Raw genomic sequence first — 25,076 nt, 5'->3', positions numbered from 1 at the left:
TCACGCGAGAGTTGAAACGATTTTCGTGGTTATGAATACAGGTTTATGAAATAAAACAGTGCGATTTATTGTCATGACACATTTCAAGTAATAGGTTCACATTTTGTAGTTTTTATTTCCCCTTGTTTATACATTACCCCTTGAAAACCATTCTTTAAACAATACAAGTTGAAACCAACATTTAAACAGACTAAACAAATGGACTAATTGGACCTCGACTGCGTAATGGACTCTTATTAGTAGAAAATGGGATAACTTAACAGATACACAAACAAATGGTCTTATTTACTCATGAAATGCTTTGATTTTTCATGCTAAGCTACATTAACTGTCAGTAAACAAGATAGAGGAATGACAAGACAGTTAAAAATTCCTAGACATGAGAAAATAATGAAACATTACAGGACATAGACCCATACAGATTGGCATATATTAACAAGTAAAATTATACAAAATACTTTTTTTTTTTTTTTTTTTTTAGCAATTAAGACGTTTGGGAAAATATTTTTGATTTATTTGTTATGAAGATCTTAAGAGAAGGTATAACCTAGATGCATTCTGTCCCAAACAAATTATAGCTAAGTTCATATAGGTTAATTGCACCAAAGCAAATAAATAGGTAAATTAATAAACAGGTAAATAAATAAATAAAATATTGCATGTAATTAACTTTACATAAATAAATAAATAAAATAATATAATAAATATATAAATTAATAGAAATACAGAAATACAAGTTTTGCAGAAATAAAAGTAGAAAGAAACATAGCGTGTTTCATTTTTCGTGCAGTCTAAGAATACATCTAAAAGTAAACAGCTCTAAAATGATATTGTTTACACTTGTAATATGATATTTGTACAAATGCTAAGGAGCATTCTCAAATACAGGAGTCAAGCAATTTCTGTTTCAAACTGCTGCCTACAAGAACAACTGACTGACTGCAATGAAAAACTTCTTTAATAAAGAGAGCACTGTAATCCAAACGTTTACATAGACAGATGAATGACTAAAGAAAGTGCATTCCCCGCACACCCGAGGAATAATACAACAGAATGAAGCAGAAAAAGAGAAGCTGGTACACAGCAAGACTCCCACTGCATAGCTGTCAAATCTGTTTCCGATTTTACAAAGCTCCAGGTTCCTCTTCTCCTAGCATATGCTGCCTTTTCCAAAGACTTTTGTAGCCAAAGGCTAAGAATAAACTCTGTAAACAGTGGCAGGCAGGAGCTCAACAACCCCTGTCATACAAAATCCTGTCGCTGGTAAAACCTGGAATGTGTCCAGCTTTTAGAACCGGAGTCTCGCTCTTTCAGTTGCCTTTTCAATAAAAAAATATCCTCTGGGTGAATGGCTGGTTGTCGGGTTAATTCACTGGCCAGTCCAAGAGGGTTCGGCTCTAAAGGTTCCCATGAAGACGTGTAACATCACACCAAGTGAGGGTCGTTGGCAGGGCTGACCGTGAAGCGGGATGAAGTCACTGGATTGGCCCCCACAGGCGACCTTGGTTTGATTGATAGATCATCTTTCCTTCTTGATTCTTTTGCTTTTGATGGCCCTGGACAAGAAAAACAAAATCAAGCACCAATACAACTGTCTTAATAATAAAAACATCAACATCAGGACCACAGATGGGTTACTGAACCCTTTGGGCCCTGAGACTCTGTTTGAAGTTAAAAGGAAACTCAATGTCTGTTTAAAGGTGCAGTGGAGTACAACTGCGTACTTGTATGTGTGCGGTCTTTTACATGTCTGTACCTCGGAGAAATGTTGTCTCGTAATCCATCCATGACTGCGACACGTGACTTTAATGCTACTGTGATACACAGTAAAACATTAGAGCCAGACCAAACACAGGCCAGAAAATAAAACTCATCATTTCTGTCTATTAATACAACCACACTGAAGCAAGACAGTTTTAGTTAAAAATAACTCAAAGGGAACACAGCATCTTCTCTCCGAGATTTGAAGTCTCAACTCCAAAGGCTACGAGAGATCATGAAAGTATCTAATTTTGGTGTTTCTATGTGCAAATTCTGAGCCCTGACTTTCATTACTCTGTGAAAAGAGGTGATGAGTGTGTGAGATGGAGAGCGGAAGTCAAGAGAGCAACTGAAAATGTGTTGGTGAACACAGCTTAGGCTTGCATTGTTGAGCGCGGGATTAATGTCCCCGCTCAGTTCCACATGTCACAGTGTCGAGGGGGATAATTATAGAAGATTAATTCTGGCTGTATTTTTGGAGAGGAGGTGGTTGAACTGAAGGTTTTCCTCTCCGGTGGGTGGGGGATGAGCTGGTGGCTGTCAGATTTCATTACGTCATTCTGCAGGTACAACTGATCCTCCATGAATTAAAACAAACAGACTGCAGACTGATTATCTGTATAGTCTAACAAGTCTAAGAGTCAACAGTTGTGCTAGCGGCTCTGTGCTGCACTTCCGCAGTGCTTTGAGCTGAATGCCAACGTGAGCATGCTGACATCCTGATGTGAAGCAGTCTAATGTTTACTGTGTTCACCATCTTAGTTTAGCATGGTAGCATGCTAACATATGAGCTAATTAGTACCAAACAAAAAGTACAGCTGATGATGAGTGTCAGTTTTATAATTATTTGGTCATAAACCAAAGTACTTTACCTGATATTGGGGGTGGGCGATATGGCCGTAAAATAATCACAGTATTTCAGAGTATTGCTGCAATATTCTTGATGACATGACAAATTAATGAAAAAATATCTGATATTAATTTCAAAAACACACAATTGTAACAGAATAAGTGTTATTTATTTACATGTGAGCATAAACGTAACAGGTCAAATGTTACGTTTATGTTGACACAATCTATTCATGTTGTCAGCATGAATGTTTTTGTTTAGTTTTCAGTAAAAACTAAACAAACATGATCCCTCTGTTTTTTTAGTTTGAACTTGAAGTTGTGGTTTAACCTGTAGGACAACATGCTCATTCCTGAAGCCCTCCCAATGGCAAGACTAAAAATTACATTCCTAATTCTGCGTCTTGTCATGATTGTAAGATGTTTATGAACTCACCACGCAAATCCAACTTGGTGCTTTTGACAGATACGCCTGCTGGACTTGTGGGAGCTGAAGAGCTCAGCTCATTGGTTGGAGTTTCCTGTGACAATGAAAGCGACAGTCAGGCCTCCTTTTCACTCTAACATGCTTTCTCATAAATCAGTTACGGAATAACTGGGAAATACCTGATCAAAAAGATAGATTGTGACATCATCAAAAAAGGACACATTCCTTCCTCTGTCCCTCTCTCTGTCCATCGGCTCCTTAGGTGATTTGAGAACACTCCTCAGCCCGACACGTTTGTCCATGTCCGTTTCTGTGACAACAATCACCCTCCGGGAGCTTTCGTCCTCCTGCTCGTCCTCCTCCTCATCGTCAGGGTCGCTCCCTGACGACAGACCTCTTCGTCTTCCTATCCGATTTCCGATGGGCCCGTCCCCAAATCCGCCTTTACCCGTTGGGGTGAGGGGAAGAGTCAGCGCAAGAGGAGGGAGGGCGAGAGACAGGCGAGCTAGCTTCGCTGTGAAAGTGAGAGCAGACAGGAGACATTAGATAATAGGAATACCTGACAATAGCGTCCTCTCTTTCACCTGACTGAAAGAAAAAATAATTTTTAGAACTCAGCTTTCTGTATTTGTTTACCTATTTTCTCAAGCAGAAAACTTTCTCAAAAGCAGACTACTGTGCAAATTAAGTAAGTTATTGATATCCATTGTTTTTTTTCCCTCTGTTTATTTTTCCTTTTGTCTTTAGACTAAATATATACACAATATAATCATATATATGCATCACAGTAGTTTATTTGTGTGTATTAAACAGTTTAATGGCAGCTGGGAGGAAGGACTTCCCGTAAAGTTTCCCCACTTTTTCCTCCGGGAAACACAAATCAAAGATTTACCATCCATGTTCGTCTATCAGACATATCTATTTCATCTCACACATTAAGATAAATATTATCAACATGAAGGTACCTTTCATTGCCTGGTTCACGACAGGTTGAGGTGTCGTGACTTCAGGTTGTTCAATCACAGTGAGTGGCTCAGATTTAGTTTTATCAGACTCTGTGAGAGCCTGAATGCTGGTGGCAGCGTCCTGATCCTCTTGGCTAAAACAACAAAGAAAAATAGATATTGTCTCATTTGCAATTGGTGATATCTAGACTTGTTGATAGTTTTTGTCTTATTTGCATTGAAAGCATTGAAAAATGGCCTTCAAACAAATACAAACGCAACTTGTCTTTCCAGGAATTTTAAACAAAGTTATCCAGGATCAGATTTTAAAGGTCAGCCTCCATACCTCTCATCCTCTCTTTGTTCTTTCATGGTGACCAGCTCACTGCTGCTCTCCCTGACTTGTTCCCCCCAGGGCCGGAGCATAACAGTGTCTTTGACGGTTTCCCCCCAAAGCAAATTTGTTTTCACATTTTCACTGAGGGAGAACTGCAGCCTCTCTTCACACACCTTAGGCAACAACAAAAAAAAGGTGAATACACTGAAACAGCTCACATAAGGAGCACTAAAAGCAAAGCACAATAAACCATGCTCACCTGCATCATAAGACCGTTCTTAGTTGTCATCTTGGAAAGAGATCCCTGGTCCTTGATGTCAGATGTTTGGCCTGGTGATCTCCGTCCGTTATCCCTCTCCTCTTTCGGTGACAGGTTGTCTTGGGAATCCAGGATGATGGCTTGTACAGATTCCACCAGATCATCAGAGTCATCAGAGATCCGGTCCTCATTTAAATCCACCCTAGTGCCCTCAGGAGTAGAGGAGTCACGCATCTCGTCCCCTACATCACTATCACCACCACTGCTGCCTTTCTGATCAGGTATTTTCTTAAAAGACTCCAGGAGCTCCAGGTTCCCCAAGAAAAGGTCCCCCAGAGCTTCCTCCTCATCCCCTGATATGCAGCACAGTTGTTCCAGTTTTTCAAAATCCTCCAGCGGCTCCTCATCCAAATCTTTCCATTCAGAAATCAGCAGTTCTGGCAGACTGTTCAGGGGATCTTGGGGTGCGGACGGCATTGCGGGTGATGTTTTCTGGGACAAGTTATTATGATCATCTTGACTGTTGATGTAGGATGTAAGGCTGCTTTCATCGTTAAGTGTTATATGCACAGAGGGCAGCTTCAGGTTGGCTGAGATCCCTTTACACTGAGTTGTAGCAGATGGAAATTCTTGCAGAAGTGGCTCTGGGACATCCGTGTTGTTAGTTGGGGAAATGTACGGCTCTGTGTTGTGTGCTGGGGAAATATATGGCTCTGTCTCAGACCTCGCAATAAAATCTTCCAGATTAATGTGACTAATAAAGTCCTCTGTCTCTATAACAGAGGGTGGTGGACTGGGAAAAGAGTCGTCTAAACTCTCCAGTTTATCATCCTGCACATCAAGGTCTATGCTGGGTGGAGGACTTGGAAAATCTACAGAGCTGAAATTGTCTACCTGTGGATATGACTGATCTATCTCCTCCTGTGCATCAAGGTCACTGGGATTGGAAGGAAGGGGAATGTCTTTGTAATCCTCCTCGACTTTCATAATGCTTACTCTTTCTTCTATGTATTGTCGAGCAAGCCATGGTCTGATTTCAGCCTCTGAATCGAGGCCCGATTCATCATTTTCCAGCTCTGAAAAGTTCACGTGAGGCGCTTCAGTGATGCAAATAGATATATTAGAGCTACTATTTTCCAAAGTGTGGCTGAAGCAGTTCTCTAAATTAGAACTTTCCTCTTTGTCAGCATGTACAGCTGATGTTTGCTCCTCCCTCTGGATGTTGCAGAGTTGATTCTGAGGCGATCTGTTAAAATTTAGATTCTCCTCCACCTCTGTGGAGTCTAGCCGACCTTCTCTGTCCCTGACTTCGTCTGTGTAGGAAGAAATCTGCCTCTGTCCTTGCTCCAAGCTCTCCTCCTCTGGGATTTCTATATTCTCTACTTCAACATCTGAGACTTCTCCTTGGGTGACTTCCTTAAAATTGTCCCTCATTTCCCGCAGGTTCTCGATGTTTTCCTCTTGTTGTATGTCTGTTGCAGTCTGTTGGGCAGCAGTATCTTTCCACATTTTTTTGCCTATTAGTCCTTGTGTTTCATTGTTCCAGATTTCTTCACAGCCCTCCAAGACAGCAGGGTGAGGTTCACTTCCAGCAAGTTCATCGTTTTCTTCCGTCTCCCAGTACTCCTGACCCACAACAAGCCTCTCTCCCACCTCCCACGCCTTGTTACCGAACCCGGAGAAAAATTCAGATCTCAGCTCGATTCCTCGGCAACTCTTCTCCGGAGAGGCCCACTGGTTGTTTTCATCCGGCCACAAGCGCAAGTCCCTTGACTGTGAAAGACGGTGGCAGTCAAACTCACCCCTAACTCCCCCAGAGCCTGGTCTTTCTTCATCCTCCTCTAGAGCGCTCCATAAATTTTTAGTTGTCACATCCAGCCCCTCACAAAAGTTGTTATCCACATTGTTAGAAGAGTCCATCCTGCTTGCTGTTCCCCTAAGGGGAGACTTTTCCTTCATGGCGTTACTCAGCTCTGCAGCAATATGCTGCAGCTCTGTCTCTGTTGTAACCTTCTTGTCCTCTCTGCCATCTGAGCAGTGGAGGTTTCTCAGGCCCAGCTCGTCTAGACCTGGCCTCTCTCCACATCTCTGAGGCTCCTCGGCATCCCAAGGACACGTCAGACCACTCCCTTTATCATCAACAGGTTTCCAATCCTCATTTGGCAGGGTTTCATTTCTATGTATGGCATCATTGCTTTGAATGTCACACACTTTTGATAATATGGGTTCTGCGTTATCAACTTGGGATGGCGCGACGGATCCCACCGTTTCATTTCCAGATTTCAGGGATTTCAGTGCAGTGCGATCACTATCTGTCTCTGTGTAATCTTTGTTGCTTGGTCTAAACATGCAATCCTTTGACTGGCTGCCAGATACAGACTTAATCAAACTATTTGTCTCAGCAGGGCCCTTGGAATGTAGATTTAAGTTGCTCTCTGCAGACTCCCGGTATTTGCAATCTGTTATCTGAGAAGCAATGAAATCTGTGTAGTGGCTGTCTATCACATACCCACCGCTGTGTGAGAGCCCTTTCAGTGGCTCATCATCTAATTTTGAAAACAGCTTATCAATTAAGTCAACACAGTCCTTGGTCTGGGGATCGTCACACAGAAGTGCTGACTTTTTGCTCTCGCAGGAGAAAATGCCAGAATCGTCTCTGTGCGTGGACTCTAGCCCTTTGTTTAAAACATCTTTGTCATTACCTACATGTGAGATGTCATTTTCATTTTGATAGAGTACACCCTTCTCTTCACAAATCTCAGTAGTCCTCACTTCTTCAGTTTCTGTTTTGTTATCTGAGATGTGCGTACTGTTTCTTAAAGGGCTCTTTTCTCCCATGTCTCCCTCCTCCTCGGTCTTCTCCTCTATCCCTGTCAGTATTCCCCGATCACCTCCTCGACCGCTGCCCGGCCTGGAGGCGATAAGTCCATCACTGCCCCTCCTGTTCATCCCGTCACTCTCCCAGTCACTGTCTGAGAAATAGGCTGAGTCTCGATGTGGCGTTTCATTTCCCAGCGCCCGCCACGTGCCGCTACCCGTTCCTCCTCCCCCTACTCCTGTCCATGAGTCACTAGGTGTGAGGCAGTCGGCTGAGCTGGAAGTCATAGGTGACAGGACAGAGTCAGTGGGGGTGATGAGTGAGACATCAGAAGATGGGTCCCAGTCTGGAGTGGTTGGAATGGCTCCAGGAGTGGGCGTCTCTTGGGCAATATGACAGTGTTTTTCTTCACCACTGTCATTGTGCTGAAACGAATTTTCTCTTGTGTCTTCAAAGCTTTCATTATCACGAGAACCCACATTTTTAGAGCTTTCCAAATCCGCTGTTTTCTCAGGGTCATGTGACGTGGTATCAGCCCTTCCCCGTGTTTGATCTACTCTCTCAGGGCTGCGGGCCTGTCGGCCATCTTTCATAATCTCACCATTGCCTATAACAGCAGCCTTTTCAGTGTCATTTGTAAAGAGTGATTTGTTCTCACGCAGTATCACAGTGCCGGACTCTTTAACGCTCTCAGTGGATTCAGGAGGAGTGTGTTCTGACAGATGCGTTTGCTCTCCTCTGGCAGGTAAGGCAGGGCCATCCGAACACTCGTCCTCTTCTTTCTGACATGCAAGAGTTTGGTTATGAAGTAAACCATTTTTGGGCATGATTTCTGAAAACACAAACTCACCAGACTGGCAGTTGTCAGCATCGTTTCCTTGGTTTTCTACGTTGAGAGGCTGTTTATTTGATCCTATGTGAAGAATTGGGATCTCCGGTCTCATTGAAACTTTTATCTCGCTCTTCTTTGCACGCTTGGTGACTTGGGCGTAGATGGCCTCAGTTTGCATATCATCTTTGCTTTTGTTGGACGCTCGTATGGAGCTCTCTGACTGAAATGTGATGGTCTGAGCTGAGTTAGGGTCAATGCATATGGACTCATACTCAGGGGACAGTGGAGTAGGGGAGTAAGATGAATCTGTGTCCTTCTTGTTTGCTGCAGCATTTTGTCTCGCTATGATTTCAGTCAGAAAGGTCTCTGCTGACTGGATCTCCTTCAAGAACTCCTCCCTGGTCATTTCCGGTCTCCGTGACTCCTTCTCATTTGTAAGCATTTCAGACTCTTGTTTCTCGACGGTGATCTCAGACAAGAGAGAGCGAGATCTCCGTATACCTTTCGAGTAGGCTTCCTCTGCCTCTGTGTACGATGGGAGGCCGGGAGCGCAGACATAGGGTCGTAACCTGGATCCTGCAGGATAGAGGTATTGTACTGAATCACTTTCTGATCCTCTTTCTATATCAGCCTCCATCCTTCCTGTGTCGATCTCTGTAAGAAAAAGATCCCTCTGGAATGATTCTTTAGTATTCGTGTTGTCCTCCTCAGCTCCGGTCCCGTCGATATGTTTCTCCGGTCCCCACGAGTGTCCTCCTGAGCCCAGCTCTGTGATCAGAGACTGAGAGCGGCGCATCCCTCTGTTGGGCAGCACAAAGTTCCCCCATCTCTCTCCATCTCTTCTCTCTTCCTTCTCCCATGAAGCCTCTGACTTGGACTCATTTGACTCCGTCACACTTGATATCTCTGTCAAAAACAGATGCATGGGGGATTTCTTGGCTGCAGCAACGCGTTCAGCCTGAAGTTCGGCGTCTTCCTTCCAAATGGCAGGCAGGATAGTGTCAAGACGTGACTGAGTCCTTTTCATTCCCCTGGAGAAGAGGTCTGAAGCGCCTGGGTCTGCGTCTTCAGATAGGCTTGAGTGAGTGACAGTCGTCCCACCGTCAGGCCTTTGAGGGGACATGAAAGGAGAGTCGTCCTCATCTGAGTAGGTGGGACTCGATGAAGACTGTCCGTCGATCTGGGGGTTTGTGGGTTGAGGTCGGGGTAGATTTCGATAAATAGGGCGCAGAGGGTTTTCTCGACGAACAGGAGAGTCAAAGTCTTTTACACGTGAAGGCTCCTTGGAGGCGTGCAGTGATGCTGCATGCCTGGCGTCACCCTCTCTATCGGACAAGTCACAGGATAGCGGGTCTCTGTTGGATCTCTGCATCTGTGGCTTACTATATCTCAAGTAAGCCTCAACTGAGTTATAGCTGGGGCAATTTCTTTGAGGTTTGGAGTGGGGAGGCAGAGGGGGAGGACACATCTGAGGAGGCTGAGGGTAAATTGGATGGCTTGATGGGGGAAGGGAGGGGGAGAGGGACGGGGAGGGGGGCAGAGTCTGACGGGACCGATGGAGCCCGAGGTGATCGAAGGTAGAAGGTGGGCAGGTGTGATGGGGATCAGTCTCAATTTTTCCACTGATGGTGTAGTGAGGCAGTCCTCTGTATCCGAGTGGAGGTGCGGGCAGGGGGCGCGAGTAAAGGTGGCTGGCTGATGACATGGACATAGAGCGAGGCTTCGGAGGAAGGACCGGGGCTTGAGAGCTTGTGGACAACTTCCTGTCTGCCTCACTGCTCTTTTTCTTCTCCACTTCATCATCGTCACCTAAATCGACCACTGAGAAGTCAGTCACTCTGCTCGAAGTGTCTCTGAATTCAGCAACACCGGTGTTGGGCATTTGGATTTGAACATCGCTCGATCGGACCGTCTGGAGGCCCTTTCCACATTTGTCAGAGGAAAAATAAGGGACTCTGTCTTTTCCCAGCATTCCACTACGGATCTCTATGAGCTCCATGTCTCCGGGGCAAATCGAATCAGAGCAGAAAGACGACTGTGCCTTCCCTTTTAGGGTTGGCGACTTGTCTTGGGGAGTGTGCTCTTCTAGTCTGATGTAGTACTCGCTGGCGAGAGAGGGGCTACGGGCGCTTATCACTGGTACCACAGTGGGAGTGTCCAAAGACTGTCTGTGGTTATTGTTCACAGTTGGGATTGGCTGAGGAGGAGGAAGAGGCTTGTAGCCTCGTCTGGCATGAGCCTTCTCCCAGAAATACTCAAAGTTCAACCCTTTGCTGGTTTCAGTGACAGTCAGGATGTCATCGAGTTCAGACGAGGACGGGGTGATACAGTTCCCCACAGGGTCCAGTAGGGGATAGGAGTTGTCTCTGTCTTCCCTGCCATACTCCCTTTCCCTTTGCCGCTCGTTTGCTGCAGTCTGAAAAGCAGGTGGTCGGAGTAAGTCCCAGCGTCTTTCAAATGACTCCTCGCTCTCCCCTCTCCTTCCTCTGCCCTCCTCATACTCCTCATCCTCTTCATCTTCTTCCCCGACACTCCCCCTGGCCATTCCTCGCTCAGCAGCCAGGAGGGAAGAGAGAAGGAGGAATATCTCAGCTACTGAAGGGCGTTGTGATGGAGGTAGCCAGCAGGACTGCATGATCTCATACCTGCAGGCAAGAGAGCAAAAACAAGAGGACATAAGTTTGGAAAGACAGTTATCAACATAATCATCACATCTACACATTGCAATAAGTGGATAAATACTGACCAGTAGTCTGCATGGGAGAGTTTAAGTCTGGGCTGGGCCAGTGTTATCTGTCTCTCCCTAATGACAAAGGTCAGCACCTCTTCATCACTCAAGTGTCTGTGGGGCTGAGAGCCGAACTCGAACAGCTCCCATATCACCACCCCCAAAGACCTGGACGGAAAAAGAAAGAGTTGAAATGGTGAGAGACTAGTCTTCAAGCACGTCTTAGTTTTTTTGTTACATAATGCTTTCACAGCAAACCTTGTGTAGACAGAGCTTTGACTCCCAGGCAGACGAGACATTTTTAGAAAAAAAGATCTATGAGTTATGTGAGCTGATTTATTATATAAATAAAGGGGAAATGTGTTTGGAGAGGATATGAGGTAATAAATACAGTTTTTCTCTGCTACGTGTTTCATTGCCAGAATGTTTTCTTGTTGGTTTAAAAGCGGAGGTTGTAATATCAGAGCCTGAGGGTTTGCTCTTATTTCTTCAGCCCTCCCACAGGTATTACTGCCTGCTCAGGTATTACTCCCTCAGGTAAGACTGCTGAAAAACTGAACTGGACTCCTCGACTCAGCTTCAGCCAAAGTGAAATCACATTGATCTTTAGGATTTGTGCTGAGTGGTTATGTAGTATTTATGTTAAAGCTGCCTTTGTGCCTTCAGTTTTACGAGAGGAGTGGAATATCTTTACATTTTGAGCCAAAATCATGTTCCAACTGAGACTCTACAAAGAGCATTTCACACTATTTTCACACAGCATACTTTTGATATTTTTGGTCCAAAGTTTCAATGCATTAATTCTGAAATACATAAATTGCCTTGCCATTAAAAGAAATACATATTCGTGAACCAAGAAATCTGCAATCAGCTACAGTTGCTTTGTGTCTGAGCTGGTTATTGACGAACTTTTGGTTTAAAGGTCAAATAATTTACATTTTCCTGGTGTTTTAGTTGTAGTCTTGATATCCATAAGAAGATATGTATCGTTTTAAGTAATGAAAAACACATCAATATAGTTTTACATCTCCTCTTTCAAGCTTCTCTTGACTAATAACAGGCTGTTTTGTGTCTTTGTCTTTAAGGTGCATTAATATCTCTCTTCTGATTGGCTGGCTATTTTCTGAGGGACTGGTGCCCAGGCCAATCACAGTTTTTTTTTTTTTTTTTTTGGTCTTGTAAAGAGCTTCACAACTGATTGACTGCTCAATTTTTCTTCCAAATAAAAGATTAGACAGTGGTCCATGCTGAAGGGGGACGTATTACATGAGTGTAAATTTGTGACATCACAAATTTAAGGAGATAGCGAGAACATACCACACGTTGCTGGTCTTGGTTTGGTCAGTAACAATGACAGATCCTCTGTACTCCTCCAGCAGCTCAGGAGCAATCCAACGCAGTGGGATCCATAGTTTGTCTGGAGTCAGGTAATAGTCCTCCTTCACAAAGACATGCAACAAGAATTATTATGGATTATTATGGATCCTAAAATCAAAAATATGAGATGAAAATCTGGTAGCAAACATGTATAGATTATGGATTTATGTTAGGGTTTATTTTAACACAAGTATAGATCCACGTACCTTATAATGGTTGTGTGAGAGGCCATAGTCGCCTATCCTGACAGTGAGGTCTGAGGTAAGAAGGCAGTTTCTTAAAGCCAGATCACTGCAAGGAGAAAAAAAAAAACCTGTTTGCCACACTGATCAGAAGCACTCACTTTTGTTTAATCTGGTTTTGTTGAAAGATAAGAGTCTCGCTTGAAGACCATCTTACTGTTAACAGGACACGTGAGCATCATCACTGACCTGTGGATGTAGTTGTTTTCATGAAGATGCAGCAGACCCGAGGTGATCTCAAAAGCCATTCTCTGAAGAGTCAAGAGGTCCCGGGTCGGCAGGTCGGGCGTCATCCCATCAGACTTGCGCTGGGCTCGCAGATACCTCTTCAGGTCACCCTAAGTTGTATATCACAACAATAATGCTAATAGTATATGGACCCAGGTGAAAGAGGACAAGTTAGAGCCATTTTGGCCATAAGACAGTGTGCTTGTTCCCTTCTCCTATAAAACAGAGACAAAACCTGCAGCAGCACTGTGTGGGCTGAAGGAATATTTGTGACTTCTGCAGTAAATACATCCCTTTTCAGTTGTTTTCCATCACAGAGCCTCAAAGCAGCAGGGGAATTGGTAATGAGCTGGCAGCCTTTGTATTAGTCATTTGTGCTCCATGCAGGAAGGGCAAGGAAATAAAATGAGGACAATATAAGAGGATGACAAATATCTGTGAGAAAAGGACAACAGGAGACTTTATCATGCAGGGTAATAGCAGTCTAAAAAGACTCCAGTGTTGTTTGGGTTTTCTCACTGCGTTGCTGTAAATGATTTGCTTTTGTTTTGTTTGGCCTCAGAGTCCACACATAAGGCTTTCTTAATCAGTCAGTGATTAAGGCAGCTGAGAGGAGGAATACAAACTGATTGTTTTGATGCAAAGCAGATTTAAGTGACACTGGAACATTTATATTTCTAATAACGCATAACTCCTGTATCAAATGATCTGCAGCGCTGCTCTCATCAAATGCTATTAAAAGAAGATCTCATGAAACATTTCTGTTGCAACTAAACGACAATTAAATAACTAGGGTGGAACATAACATCTTGCATGGCAATGAACAGCATTTCTCAGTAATAAAAGATTAAATTTATAGGAAAATTTTAAAAGCAACATGAGATGACTAATCAAGCTTCAAATAATCTTTTAAAAAAAAACACACGACAGAACTAAAAAGTAAACAAAAGTATACTAATGATTTTTAGAATAACGTGACACACCCCTCTACCCCCTTCATGTTCAGCTTTGTCCTATTTTACAATTCGTACATACCAGTTGACAGAACTCCATAACCAGGAGGAAGGGGATGCTCTCACTGCACTGCCCCAAACACTGAAGAATGTTGGGATGTTTAAGGCTCCTAATGGGAGAAACAGAAACCAGAGACAGGACAGTTTGATTTTATACCAATAAAGCTAATTAGAAATAGACAGAGAGAGAGAGAGAGAGAGAGAGAGAGAGAGAGACAGACAGACAGACAGACAGACAGACAGACAGACAGACAGACAGATAGACAGATAGATAGATAGATAGATAGATAGATAGATAGATAGATAGATAGATAGATAGATAGATAGATAGATAGGGCTGAGAATATAGAGCGATCACACAACCAGTTGAAGGTTTGTACCTCAGCAGGAGCAGAGGAAACAGGCGACATAAACAGCATGTGAATGTAAGTGAAAATGACTCCTTGTGGGTGAATGTTTGTATTTTTGTTTGTGTTTGTGAGTGTGAGTGTGAGTGTGAGTGTGTGTGTGTGTGTGTGTGTGTGTGTGTGTGTGTGTGTGTGTGTGTGTTTGAAGAGAGAGGACAGCCAAAATTCTACTTTGTTTCCATCTTCTTAGATGCAGTAATTCTTCTTCTGCAGTAATATTAGCAATCTGAATGCTGCTCTACATAAATGCTGCATTAAAGTATAATTCAAACAACTTACTGTTTGTTGATTTCATCAATAATTAAAGTGAGACAGCATAATTTGTATGCAGGCATTACAAATCTTTCTCTTCTAAATAAAAAAAAAAAAGAAAAATTAATGTACAATATTGTCATTGACATATTTTACATTATTACAAATGGATTTCACTAGAGTGTCTACTACAATGACCCAACTACCACAACACATAGTGTTATGAGCCATTTCTTAAATATTTATAATATCCCTTTAAATCCTAAACAGTGGGACTTAAAGGGAGCTACTGTGGGCAAACCTTAGCTAATCACTCACTCAGAGTCACTCACTTGGAAGATTTATCTATACTTATACTATAATCTACTATAATCTATAGCTGTCATTATTCCATATTGGCCACCTGTGGCTGCAGTGGTTACTGCTTGGCCAAAGTTACATATTGAGGACCCAAAATGTTGACTTGAGTTTCATCAGTTTCTCCCACCTGTATGGCTCAGACTCAGCCAAGAACTTCCTCTGCTCCAGAGGGCTGGCGCTGACTCGCAGCTCCTTCACCACCGCCTGAGAGGAGCTGCAGTCACACAGCACTTCAGCCAGGATCACCTAGAAGACATCGATTGTAAATAACATGGAGGAGCACCAGGGAAAGGAAACTGGCACAAAAAGAACTCCTGTATTTTGAGTTAGGACTTGTGATCTGGTTGGTACCCCCGTATTAAGTAGAGTAGAGGATGGAAAAGACAGAACAATAATGTGGTTCATATTTCACATGAACACAAAAGGACTGAATGTGACAGGTGATCATCCTACCTTTCCAAACCAGCCATTTCCTATCTCCTGAAGATAGTTTAAAGTGTGTCTTTTGAAGCACTGAGATTTTGAATCTGTAAGAGAGGGGGAAAAAAGACCAGGGTCACGCAGGTGTCAACATTTGATGTTCTTTATCATACAAGCTCTCTTAAATATCAGCTTTGAAAACTGGTACACCGAAAAAACGGCATGTAGACTGCTGCAACACAGCAATGTCTGCAGTACATAAACATCAAAACATTCCAGATCCCCTTCAGACATGTTTATGGCATATAAGTAATCATATAAAAATATAAAGACATAAAAATAACTGGAAAACCCAGAATCAAACACAATCAAAGTATGGTTCACTTCAAAAGTTTAACTTTTGTCTGCCACTTCACTAAAAAAAAAAATCCATTCTACCTGTATTTTTCCAGTGTCTTTTGGTTTGTCTTGCTGTGTAGTTGAAATGTGAAACTGCAATGATTTGTAAATAATCGATTAGTTGACTGACACAAATGAATCTGCAACTACTTTAGTAATTGTTCAATTGCTTCAACTGCTTTCCAGGCAAAAAAACCTTTGGTGCAGCTTCTCAAATGTGATCATAATAATTTGAACATTGTTAGGTTTGGGACCACTGATCAAACAAAATTACATTTGATGATGCCACTGGTTATAGGAAAACTGTGATTGCCATTTTTAACCTTTTTCCTGATGTTTTTATTGAATGTTAATCAATAATAAAATACTCATTTAGCTGCTGCCTTAGTGCAAGGAGGGTTTCATGGTTCCACATCACAGTTGCGATAATTCACTCTCATATGATCATGTCTTAAACTAAAGAGAAACAATTCTCCTTTGGCAGGTTTTGTCACAAATCTGCCAAAGTCTGTACTGTGCTAACACAGTACAGAGCCCTGATGCAGTGTTTTCTCAGTTTCCACTTCACTGATGTTCAGTAGGGAGTCCAGAGCTACGGGTTGTGCACTCAGTTTGAGACCTTTAATGGATCCACATGAGTGATTCCGCCAATGGACCCTGAGTGAGTTTAGTGCAGGACACTATTTTATTTTCAGTTTGAGGGATTTGAAGCTATGCTAGCATGAGAGAACATGAGAGCTGCTTCAGGTTTGTTACCTCCTCCATCGTGCAGGGCGGGACAGTTGGGCCGGTCTCTGACTGGCAGGGTGTAGACCTCAGGGAGGGAGGGACATGATGACAGGCTGTCCTCCTGGATGGGACTGGAGCCTCCAGAGCACTCCTCCCCGTCTGCATTGTCAAACTCCTGGTTGCACAGAAAAATCACAATACTGGTACAATTATGGATGTAAAATAAAATGCAGTCTTTAATTTAATAATAAAGTGGGGTTTAGCAGGAACTACAAAGGGTAGACATTGAGAAAGTGACCATTCAAAACAAATAACAGTTGAACAAAACACTGTCAGGTCAAAAGATGAGGGCTGAGTCAGTAATAGACTGAGAGATGACCATTTATATTCCAGTTTACATTCCCATAACAAATCCCTGCACAGTTTATCAAGTCGGGCTCATATAACAAACATACATACATGCACAACATGTGTGACAAAACAAAGAAAGCAGAGAGAGGTGAATAAATCTCTTACATGTTGAAGACTTACATTGAACCCCACTCCTCCTCTCTTACAGCACAGGCAGGTGAGGAGCAGCAGAACAAAAGAGACAAGCCCCGAGCAAGAGATGAGGATGACGACGTAGGGTGGAGGAGAGAGGGAAGCAGCCCTGGACTGAGAAACTGAGAGGGGAAAGACAGGAAGAAAATACAAGGGAGGAAAGATTTAATGCAGACATTCATGGTATTTGTGCTTTACAAGGGGGGCACTGGTAGGTGTGAGTCAGTGAGAAGGAACAAAGAGACTTCACTGAATCAGAAAAGTGTAAAATCTTGTTACAGTGGTGTTTTGTTTAGAGGAAAACCATTGGAGCGTTTTCTTAGCGGCAGGTTTGGGACACAGTGGAGAACCCCAATGGACAGTTTGCATCAGGGATTTAGGGGGAAAAAAGCAGGAAAACAAACTAAGCTCAAGATAACAAAAAAAATTGTCTTAATCAGTAAAGGAAAATAGAGACTGGAATTAAAGTTTGAAACTGGGAGAGTATACCATTCCAGTAAGGACAAAAGCATGGGGAAAGGGGAAATATCAGAAATGGCATTGCACTCAGGAGACACAGTTAAGAAGCAGGGGAGGGGTGGCTGGAGTTGTCATTTAGGTAAAAAAGGAGCGCTAATTGGGAAGGGATTGGTAATTGGAAAAGAATTACTCAAATCAGGAAGGTTTACTACTCAGGTGACAGAGGGAGGGATCGGGACATTTGATATTTGTACCTCAATGTAGTCGATTGTGGGCAGTGAACCATCTGTAGAAAAGAAAAGGGGCAGGGCAGTGTGGTTAAATACCCTTCAGGTATTGTTTATAGGTTCCATTTAAATTCTTCAGCCAAAACATGATAAGAGAAAGGAACAATGACACCTTGAAAGAGTCAAAGGGTGTCCAACTCCTGCTGAACATAGTGAGGGACTTGCTTATTAAATATGAACATGAATACTTAAACTATATCTGGTGAATAAATGACTGAGTCTCTTGTAAACAAAACCACATTTGAAGATAACATTGGCAGGTTAGCAAATTTCACCCACAGTAGTTAACACTACAAAGTACTACACTACAATCTCAAATAACTATGAACAAAAGAAATTATGAAAATCCTCCATGAAAAAGATTGAAAAGGGAAAAAACAGGGGTTATATAAACATTGATATTGAAGCTATACCTAGAAAACAAATGATTGTTTTTAAAGTCTGTGCTGTCTCAAAATAGCTCAGCTTCACTCTTTGTCCCTCATTCAAATCCCAAAATACATTCCTTCACAAGGTCATGATATTGTAAACACCGCATACATAAATTTTAAAGTATACTTAATAATTTAGCAGCTTGATACATTTTGTAGACACATGATCAAGATTCCACAAAATAATCGGGGAAATGTAGTGACTTTCGTGTTTGTGAGATGAACCTGTGACTTCTCTTTTTACTTGTCTTTTTGTTTCATTTTTGTGCGCACAGAAAGTTGCGACATAAACAGAGCAAGGTTCACTCTGTTTCAAACCAGCAGCCTGAGAAAAGGTAAGTGAAAGATGTGCTCAGAATGTAAATCCATCTTTGTATCAAAGTGCGGGCTGGTGAATGGCCCAGTGTTTTGCTAATAAAAGAAAATTGGCACACTGGATTCCTATAAATGATAGATAATCGGTCCAAATGAGGTCCAGCTCATGAAACAGAGAGATATATAGTTGATCGTAATTGTTGATCTTCACACCTTTAAAACAGGGGCACCATGTGGCCCTCTCTGGCAGTGTAATCCCTCTAAACACGCAGCACAAACTCCAATCCTGACGCACAATTCCTGAGCAGTGCTATTCTTTCATCTTTCCCTAGACAGATGTCCAGACAGACACTGCATATAAATAGGAACCTAACACAGGGCCTTTTCCACCAGCCTCAGTGCCAACAGCTCTTATCAAAACAATACACCACAACACAATGACTGCACACATTACACAAACACAACACTCTGCCAGCTCTTTGGGGGGGGGGGAAGAAGGCATATTCAGACGGAGAAAAACAAAGATGCCAGCAGTGGTTAATAGGCTAAATAATCTCTGGTGCCAAGCGGAGGCTATTTATAGACTAAACATCTCGCACTGACCGACGATTTTAGCCCGCTATTCACCCACTGCATGTTGTTTTTAAAAGCCATCGATGTGAGGCCCGGAGATCGAAACACCCCCCCAAATATTTCCATCCCTGCATGCAAATATGGTACCCTACCCATCACCCAATCAGGCTCGCTCCTGTTTTGATTAAGGCAGCCATGTACTGCAATAATAACTCGCATTATGTTTCAGTCCAGCCGGCTGATAATACACAATTCACCCCAATGTGCAGAGGCCTTTTCATAACTGACTACACCCCCCCCCCCCCCCTCCCACCCGCACCCTCTCTCTCTCTCCTCCTTTCTCCAGCATCACTGACAGGTTTCCAACACCCCCCTCGATCCCCCGACTCCGCTCACCTTCCCTCTGCGGTGCTCCGAGGGCTCTCTCCGGGCTGAAGTACGACATGATCCCCGCCAGCGCTACCATCACCCAGCAGTGGGGCCGCATCGTCGCCGCGTCGGGAGCAACAACACCATCCGAACGACGCTGCCGACTGTCGGTGTCGGTGTCCTCCTCTCTCCCGTCCCCCCGCCACGGTCTGTGCCGTCTCCGGGATCACGCTGTCGCTGTCTCCCCCCTCCGCTTCTCTCCTCCAAATAATAAAGAGCGTCTCCTTGCCTTCCTTGTTGTGCTCTCTCCCTCCTCCTCCTTCTCCACCACCTCCCCCCTCCTGCTCTAATCCGCAATTAAACACGGTGTGTGAGATGCTCTATTGTGCATCCTCAGCCCACCGCTCTGTCCACATACATGACTGCTCCGTCTGTGTGAAGCACCGCCGAAAACAACCAGCCGCTGTTTCTCCCCTAATATTTATATATTTCCTTATCCTCGTTATCTCACAGAGTGTGTTGGAGGTTGTCTGTGTTTTTCTGCTCCAGCCTCCAGCCCACGTCAGACACACACGGCGCGCATTGTCATGGTCCAGTCTGATCATCTTAATGGTATCAAAAAAAAAAGAAGAAAAAAAAGAATCTGTGATCATATGCCCTCAGGGAGCTAATGGTGTGCATGGGGTGCTCAGCAGCGGATTTATATTGATCTGATAATGGATTTTTAATTCTTGTCAATATCACTTCTATATTCATGAGGACCTTTGAGTGTCATGTGATTCGGAGCTATGGCATCATATTAAACACTTAATTAAGTGTAATACTAAAATCAAGCAATAGTTTCAGGTTCTGCTGAACATTTTTTGTAAAAGTTGTAGATCAAATTTAAGGACATTTATTTTTTATTTTTTTGTAGGCTCAGTAATAGCCAATAACTAAGGTGGACAAATGAAATGAAAGTCTTAATATAACACAGTTAAACAAGGCCACAGTCGTAGCATTTCCTGTAGGGTGGGTGTATTTTCACATTATATATTTGCAAAATGAACTAAAATAATGAACCAGAAGTGTTACGCCTCACTGTTGTTTGCATTAGCAACAGTGAAGTTGCAGTTTACAGCCATGCCTGTTCATACTTATGTAGCTTATATATACTGAAGACCTTTAATGAATTTGGCCAATAAAGCTCATTGTCATAAAACACAAAGTGGTTTCCATGACAGTAAACGATGCTTAACATTTTTTGAATAATTAGTTTTTGAATTCTTCAGTCATGGTCACGTGTGTTTTGTGTGATCAAAGTGACCTTGGCTTTTGACCACCTAATTCTAATCAGCTCATCCTTGAGTCCAAGTGACCGTCTTTGCCAAATTAGAAGAAATTCCCTCAAGGTGCTCCTGAGGTATCGCGTTCACAATAATGGGAGAGCTTACATATGTACAGTATGTACCAATGGACAACCAGAATACATAATGCTTCCGGGGCGCACAAAAAAAAAAAAAAAAAGAAAAAAAAAAAGAAGCAAGTAAATACTAGTCTTTTGTGGTGGTCATAATGTAAAAGGCCTTTTCCACAGAAGAGATTTTGACTTGTTATAGTAGAACCTAAATGATGCTCTATTCAAGACTCCCAGTGAACCACGATAGTGCAACAGTGATTCAGCACGCGCAATACCAGAACCCTGAAACTGAGGCAGCTAAAATGTCTCCTGTGAAAAGGCCTTTCATACAGAAAACAACAAAATGGAAAAAAAATATCCGTGTCTTGAAATAAGAATGTCGGGACTTTTTTTCCTCAACCTTGAGTAATCATCATCTTTTAACATCAACATTTACAGCCTTTTGTCTTTCCAATGCCAGTGAAAACATCCATGATAATTTCCTGGAGCCCAAGGTGACCTCTTCAAATTGTTATAATCTACCAACAGTCCAAAATCAAAAAATATTCATTCATATACGACAAAGAAAAGCATCAAATCCACATTTAAGATCCTGGAAGCAGAGAGTTGTTGCTATTTTTTAGTTTAAAAATGACAGAAACAATTAAACGATGATGTAGCGCTCCATGTAGTGGCAGATTAATTTCTAACGTATAATTCATTATTTTACAGATTTATGTTTCAGCAATGTCTTTGGATTGTTACAATAATGTAAGCCAATGCTAACAGTTGTTCACAGAGCGTTTTCTTTGTTGCCAGCCAGAGACTGAAGCCTCCTGTGAAGACAACCATCTGCCCTGCTGATGCGTTCATGAGCGAAACGCTGCAGCTGATCATGACCCCTCACCTCCCAGCAAGAATTCCCCTTTATGGAGGAACAAAAAATTAACAAAAAAGAGAAGGTCAGGGTTTCCTGAAAAGGTGACTCATCATCAACTTTTATGCTTGAATGTGATCCAAATCAGCTTCATTTAGAAAACTGGTCACAGTATTTGTCCTTTAACAACCCATCACAGATCGCAGTCTGCAGGACGGCTCAAGATTTGAGAATCTCGTCCCTCCAGCTCTCCCGATCTCGCCTTTGTCTCTTTCGAGCCAGTTCTGGGAAGTAGGCGCTGTTGTACGGCCTCTCCCTCTCATTGACTTCAGACTCTTTGTCCTTCCTTTTGCCGCTCCTCTGGTCGAGAATAGCCTGGGCTCTCCTCCGTTCTTCAGCCTCCCTTTGTAAACGCTCAGCTCGTAGCCTTTCTATGGAGCTGGAAAAGACAGGACAGACATTTTGATACGGCTCCATGCTGATATTCAGCACATCATCAAAGTCATTTAACCAAAAGTTAGAGTTGACAACAAGAACTGTTCATACAAATCTGACATTTTTAGAAGTAGGAAATAAAAACAGAAAAATCACATGAAGAACATCTACAGACTCTGACTCACTGGGGCGATTAATAAATATCCCGACGATCAATATTGATTTTCTTACCTCTCTCCACTGCTACTCTTTTCTCCATTGTGTCTTTTTTCCTTCTTCTTGCCCTTGTGCTCATTTTTGTCTTTTACAGCCATAGCTTTCTTCATATCTTTCAGGGGATCCAAACTATCCTTCAGCCTACGATCCTTCTTCTCTCTCTCCTCTTCACTCACTCCCTTCCTCTTTTCGGTTTCCTTCCTCTCCTCTCCTTCTTTGCCAGTTTTCAGGTACCACGGAGTGACCTCGGTCCCCGGTTGAGGTCCTAAAGACACCAGTAAGCCGATGGCTCGTTCCTGTTTCTCCTAAAAATAACCAAAGGGAAACAACAGAAATGGAAATTTGGTGTCAATAATTTCAATTTGCTGAATGTGGAAAAAGACAAGAGACGGTGAATAAATCACTTTTTCCATTTTGTTGTGGATATCAGCTTGTTTCTTTCAACATTTTCTGAGACTTGAAAACCTCAATCACATCCATAGGTCTTGTCCTGTCAGTTATTTGTCTGTTGTGCTTGTGTCCGTCTGTCGGTTTCATTCGTTTGTTTTTACATTGTTTGCATGCATATTGATATTCTGCATCCAGAACAATATTTAGCTGTGTGACCACAACAGGAGAACATTTCTGTTGGCTTTAAACACCTGATATAACAGCGTGTCTGCAAGACCAAATGTCAAAAGCTTACTTCGACAACAAGTGTGAAAACAAACCATCTGCATGACAACTAAGAAAACTCCAACTACTGAAAAAGGCCATGAGATGAGGACCTTATGGTAAAACTATTTTGTCCAAATTTTATGTAACAATTAAAACTGTATTTACTGCATCAGTACATTAGTTTCTACTATTTCAGCATCTTCTTGACTAAGCTGAAAAGCAATACATTGTATAGAGACAGGGAAAAAAAACCTTGTACAGTCCTGCAATATTTGCACACTTCAATCAATTCCTGGTGATGACTAATGAGAGGATGAGTGTGTAAAGAAGACTGACAGGAGCAGCAACAACATCACCTTTTCATCTTTCTTTTCTTTCAGGTACTCCTCGTTCCCCTTCTTCTCCGAGGACTCCTCCAGAGGAAAAAGATTGAGATGCTCCAGACTTCCTCCATGCTGCTCATCATCTTTATCATCTTTGCTTCCTCCTGCTGGCTGCAGAGCAGCACGGGCTTTCCGCCTCAGATACTCTGTACGTGCCTGTGGAGCGGAAGAGTGCTTATTACAAACCAAATATATAAAGAAAAATTAAAGCTTCGTGTTCATGGACAGGGTTAACTGAATTTGACTGGTATGATATTAATCTACTCAAACTTTCAACCATGCAGATTTTACTCCTTTGTATTTGTCATATAGATAAATACTCTACAAATACCAAAGCATAAGTTCTGCATGGTAATATAGTATTGGAAATAAAAGACTGATATAAGCTCACCATGTCACTAGTATTGATTTCCAAACACTTGAAGGAATATTTCTATAAATATTACCAATGACAGAACAACAGTAAAGTTGCATTTTAGAATAAAATCGTAAAGATTTCCACTGGAATCCCGATCCCTTAATCTCTAAAATGATTCAAAATGAAAATATACTGTCAGAAGTCTGGGTCAAATACCAAAACTGTCACTTAATTTCATCCTGCAGGATTTCTCTTGTAAGTTACTATGCACAGCATTCAAATGGACACAAATAATCCTGCTCTAAAATGAAATATTACGTTTCGCTATTGTATTAATTTAAAAAGGCCACCACACAAAGTTATTGTCACAAGACGTATAAACACAAAAAGAGTACAAAAAGAGGCTTCAGTGAGGCAGACTGGACATACCAGACTAGGCATAATCAATATGACTACCATACGTACATATAGCATGGAACAATACAAATGTCTTCAACCTTACAGATAATGTTAGTGTTGTACTATCTATCATTTTAATATCTGTGGCTGTATTTGGTTATACTGACAAAGTTGGTCTGCACCTCCAAACCCTCTTGATTTAAAGAGTTGTATGAAGTGATTTAATTTGACTTGAGAACATTTGGTGAAGCGTTTGATGAATTATTTGGACTCAAGACTCGAGAGGCAGCAGGTCTCTCGACACGAGAAACGAACAGGTACCGAGAGGCATCAGCAGCATCGATATCCAGAGGGAGGAGGGGGGGGAGAGGAACAACGTGACGACGAGAGGCTCACCTCTTGCTCTGCACGCTCCACGCGACGCTTGGCCTCGCGCTCTTCCTCTGCTGCCTGGGCCTCGTCCCTCCGCACGCGCGCGACGTTGTCTTTGTTGCGGACATGCCAACTCTTCTTTGGGAGGATGTTCATCGTTGCCTTGGCGACCGTTTGTAGGCTACTGTACGTTAGCGGTCAGCTACCTTAGGTTAGCCGTGACCCCCCCGAAGAGGGAGAAAACACTCAACTTGTTCATACAAACAGAATTAGCCTATAATAAGACAGGCGAGTACTACAACAACAACAACAACAACAACAACAACAAAAAAGAAGGCAGAAACAGAAAAGGCTGCCACTGTTAAGTCAACTTCTATTTTAGCAATTCGGCTAACGTTAGCCGAGATATACTACTTTCCAACGTTAATTTAAAGCGAACTATGCAGCAGTCGAGGCACTTAACTTTCTCCCATTACAACAAACTTATCTTTTCAGCATTTTTTTTATGGTTGAAACTGGACAGAAACACTGCCACTAACTTGGTGGTTGAAGACTTCCTCTTGCAGGAGGCTGCAGTAGCACACAGGAACAAGTAGACCCAAACAGGAAGTAAACATCAGCCACACGTTGGCGCAACAACAC

The 25,076-nt window shown here is 42.5% G+C and overlaps 2 protein-coding genes across 7 annotated transcripts; both read right to left on the bottom strand.

The window, feature by feature from the left end:
- Positions 1-91: 91 nt before the first annotated feature.
- Positions 92-19,914, bottom strand: lmtk3 (lemur tyrosine kinase 3). Of its 5 annotated transcripts, none has more exons than XM_069142658.1 (18): positions 19,387-19,914; positions 16,899-17,047; positions 16,410-16,557; positions 15,693-15,746; positions 15,288-15,361; positions 14,962-15,080; positions 13,838-13,925; positions 12,764-12,912; positions 12,539-12,623; positions 12,273-12,394; positions 10,974-11,123; positions 4,578-10,872; positions 4,328-4,491; positions 4,003-4,136; positions 3,217-3,551; positions 3,047-3,131; positions 2,634-2,700; positions 1,427-1,556 (listed from the first exon to the last, which is right to left on the bottom strand). In XM_069142658.1, the coding sequence occupies exons 1-18, from the start codon at positions 19,475-19,477 to the stop codon at positions 1,520-1,522; spliced, it is 8,346 nt and encodes a 2,781-aa protein (XP_068998759.1). In that variant the 5' UTR covers positions 19,478-19,914; the 3' UTR covers positions 1,427-1,519. The 5 variants fall into 5 exon arrangements, with proteins under 5 accessions (XP_068998757.1, XP_068998758.1, XP_068998762.1 ...); XM_069142660.1 differs by lacking the exon at positions 2,634-2,700 and adding an exon at positions 1,757-1,814; XM_069142656.1 differs by lacking the exon at positions 2,634-2,700 and having other exon boundaries at positions 92-1,556.
- A 590-nt stretch (positions 19,915-20,504) lies between these two features.
- Positions 20,505-25,033, bottom strand: leng1 (leukocyte receptor cluster (LRC) member 1). 2 transcript variants are annotated; one of them, XM_069142655.1, is made up of 5 exons: positions 24,974-25,033; positions 24,459-24,640; positions 23,279-23,461; positions 22,281-22,570; positions 20,505-22,053 (listed from the first exon to the last, which is right to left on the bottom strand). In XM_069142655.1, the coding sequence occupies exons 2-5, from the start codon at positions 24,588-24,590 to the stop codon at positions 21,834-21,836; spliced, it is 825 nt and encodes a 274-aa protein (XP_068998756.1). In that variant the 5' UTR covers positions 24,591-24,640; positions 24,974-25,033; the 3' UTR covers positions 20,505-21,833. The 2 variants fall into 2 exon arrangements, with proteins under 2 accessions (XP_068998756.1, XP_068998755.1); XM_069142654.1 differs by having other exon boundaries at positions 24,459-25,025.
- Between the last annotated feature and the right edge of the window lie 43 nt (positions 25,034-25,076).

This window comes from Embiotoca jacksoni, unplaced genomic scaffold (genome assembly GCF_022577435.1).
Source record: "Embiotoca jacksoni isolate LCO1_2020_lvr unplaced genomic scaffold, fEmbJac1.0.p SCAF_11, whole genome shotgun sequence".
In the NCBI taxonomy this organism is placed as follows: domain Eukaryota; kingdom Metazoa; phylum Chordata; class Actinopteri; family Embiotocidae; genus Embiotoca; species Embiotoca jacksoni.
The sequence above is the reverse complement of the archived record's forward strand: the minus strand, read 5'-3'. Positions and strand labels throughout refer to the sequence as shown.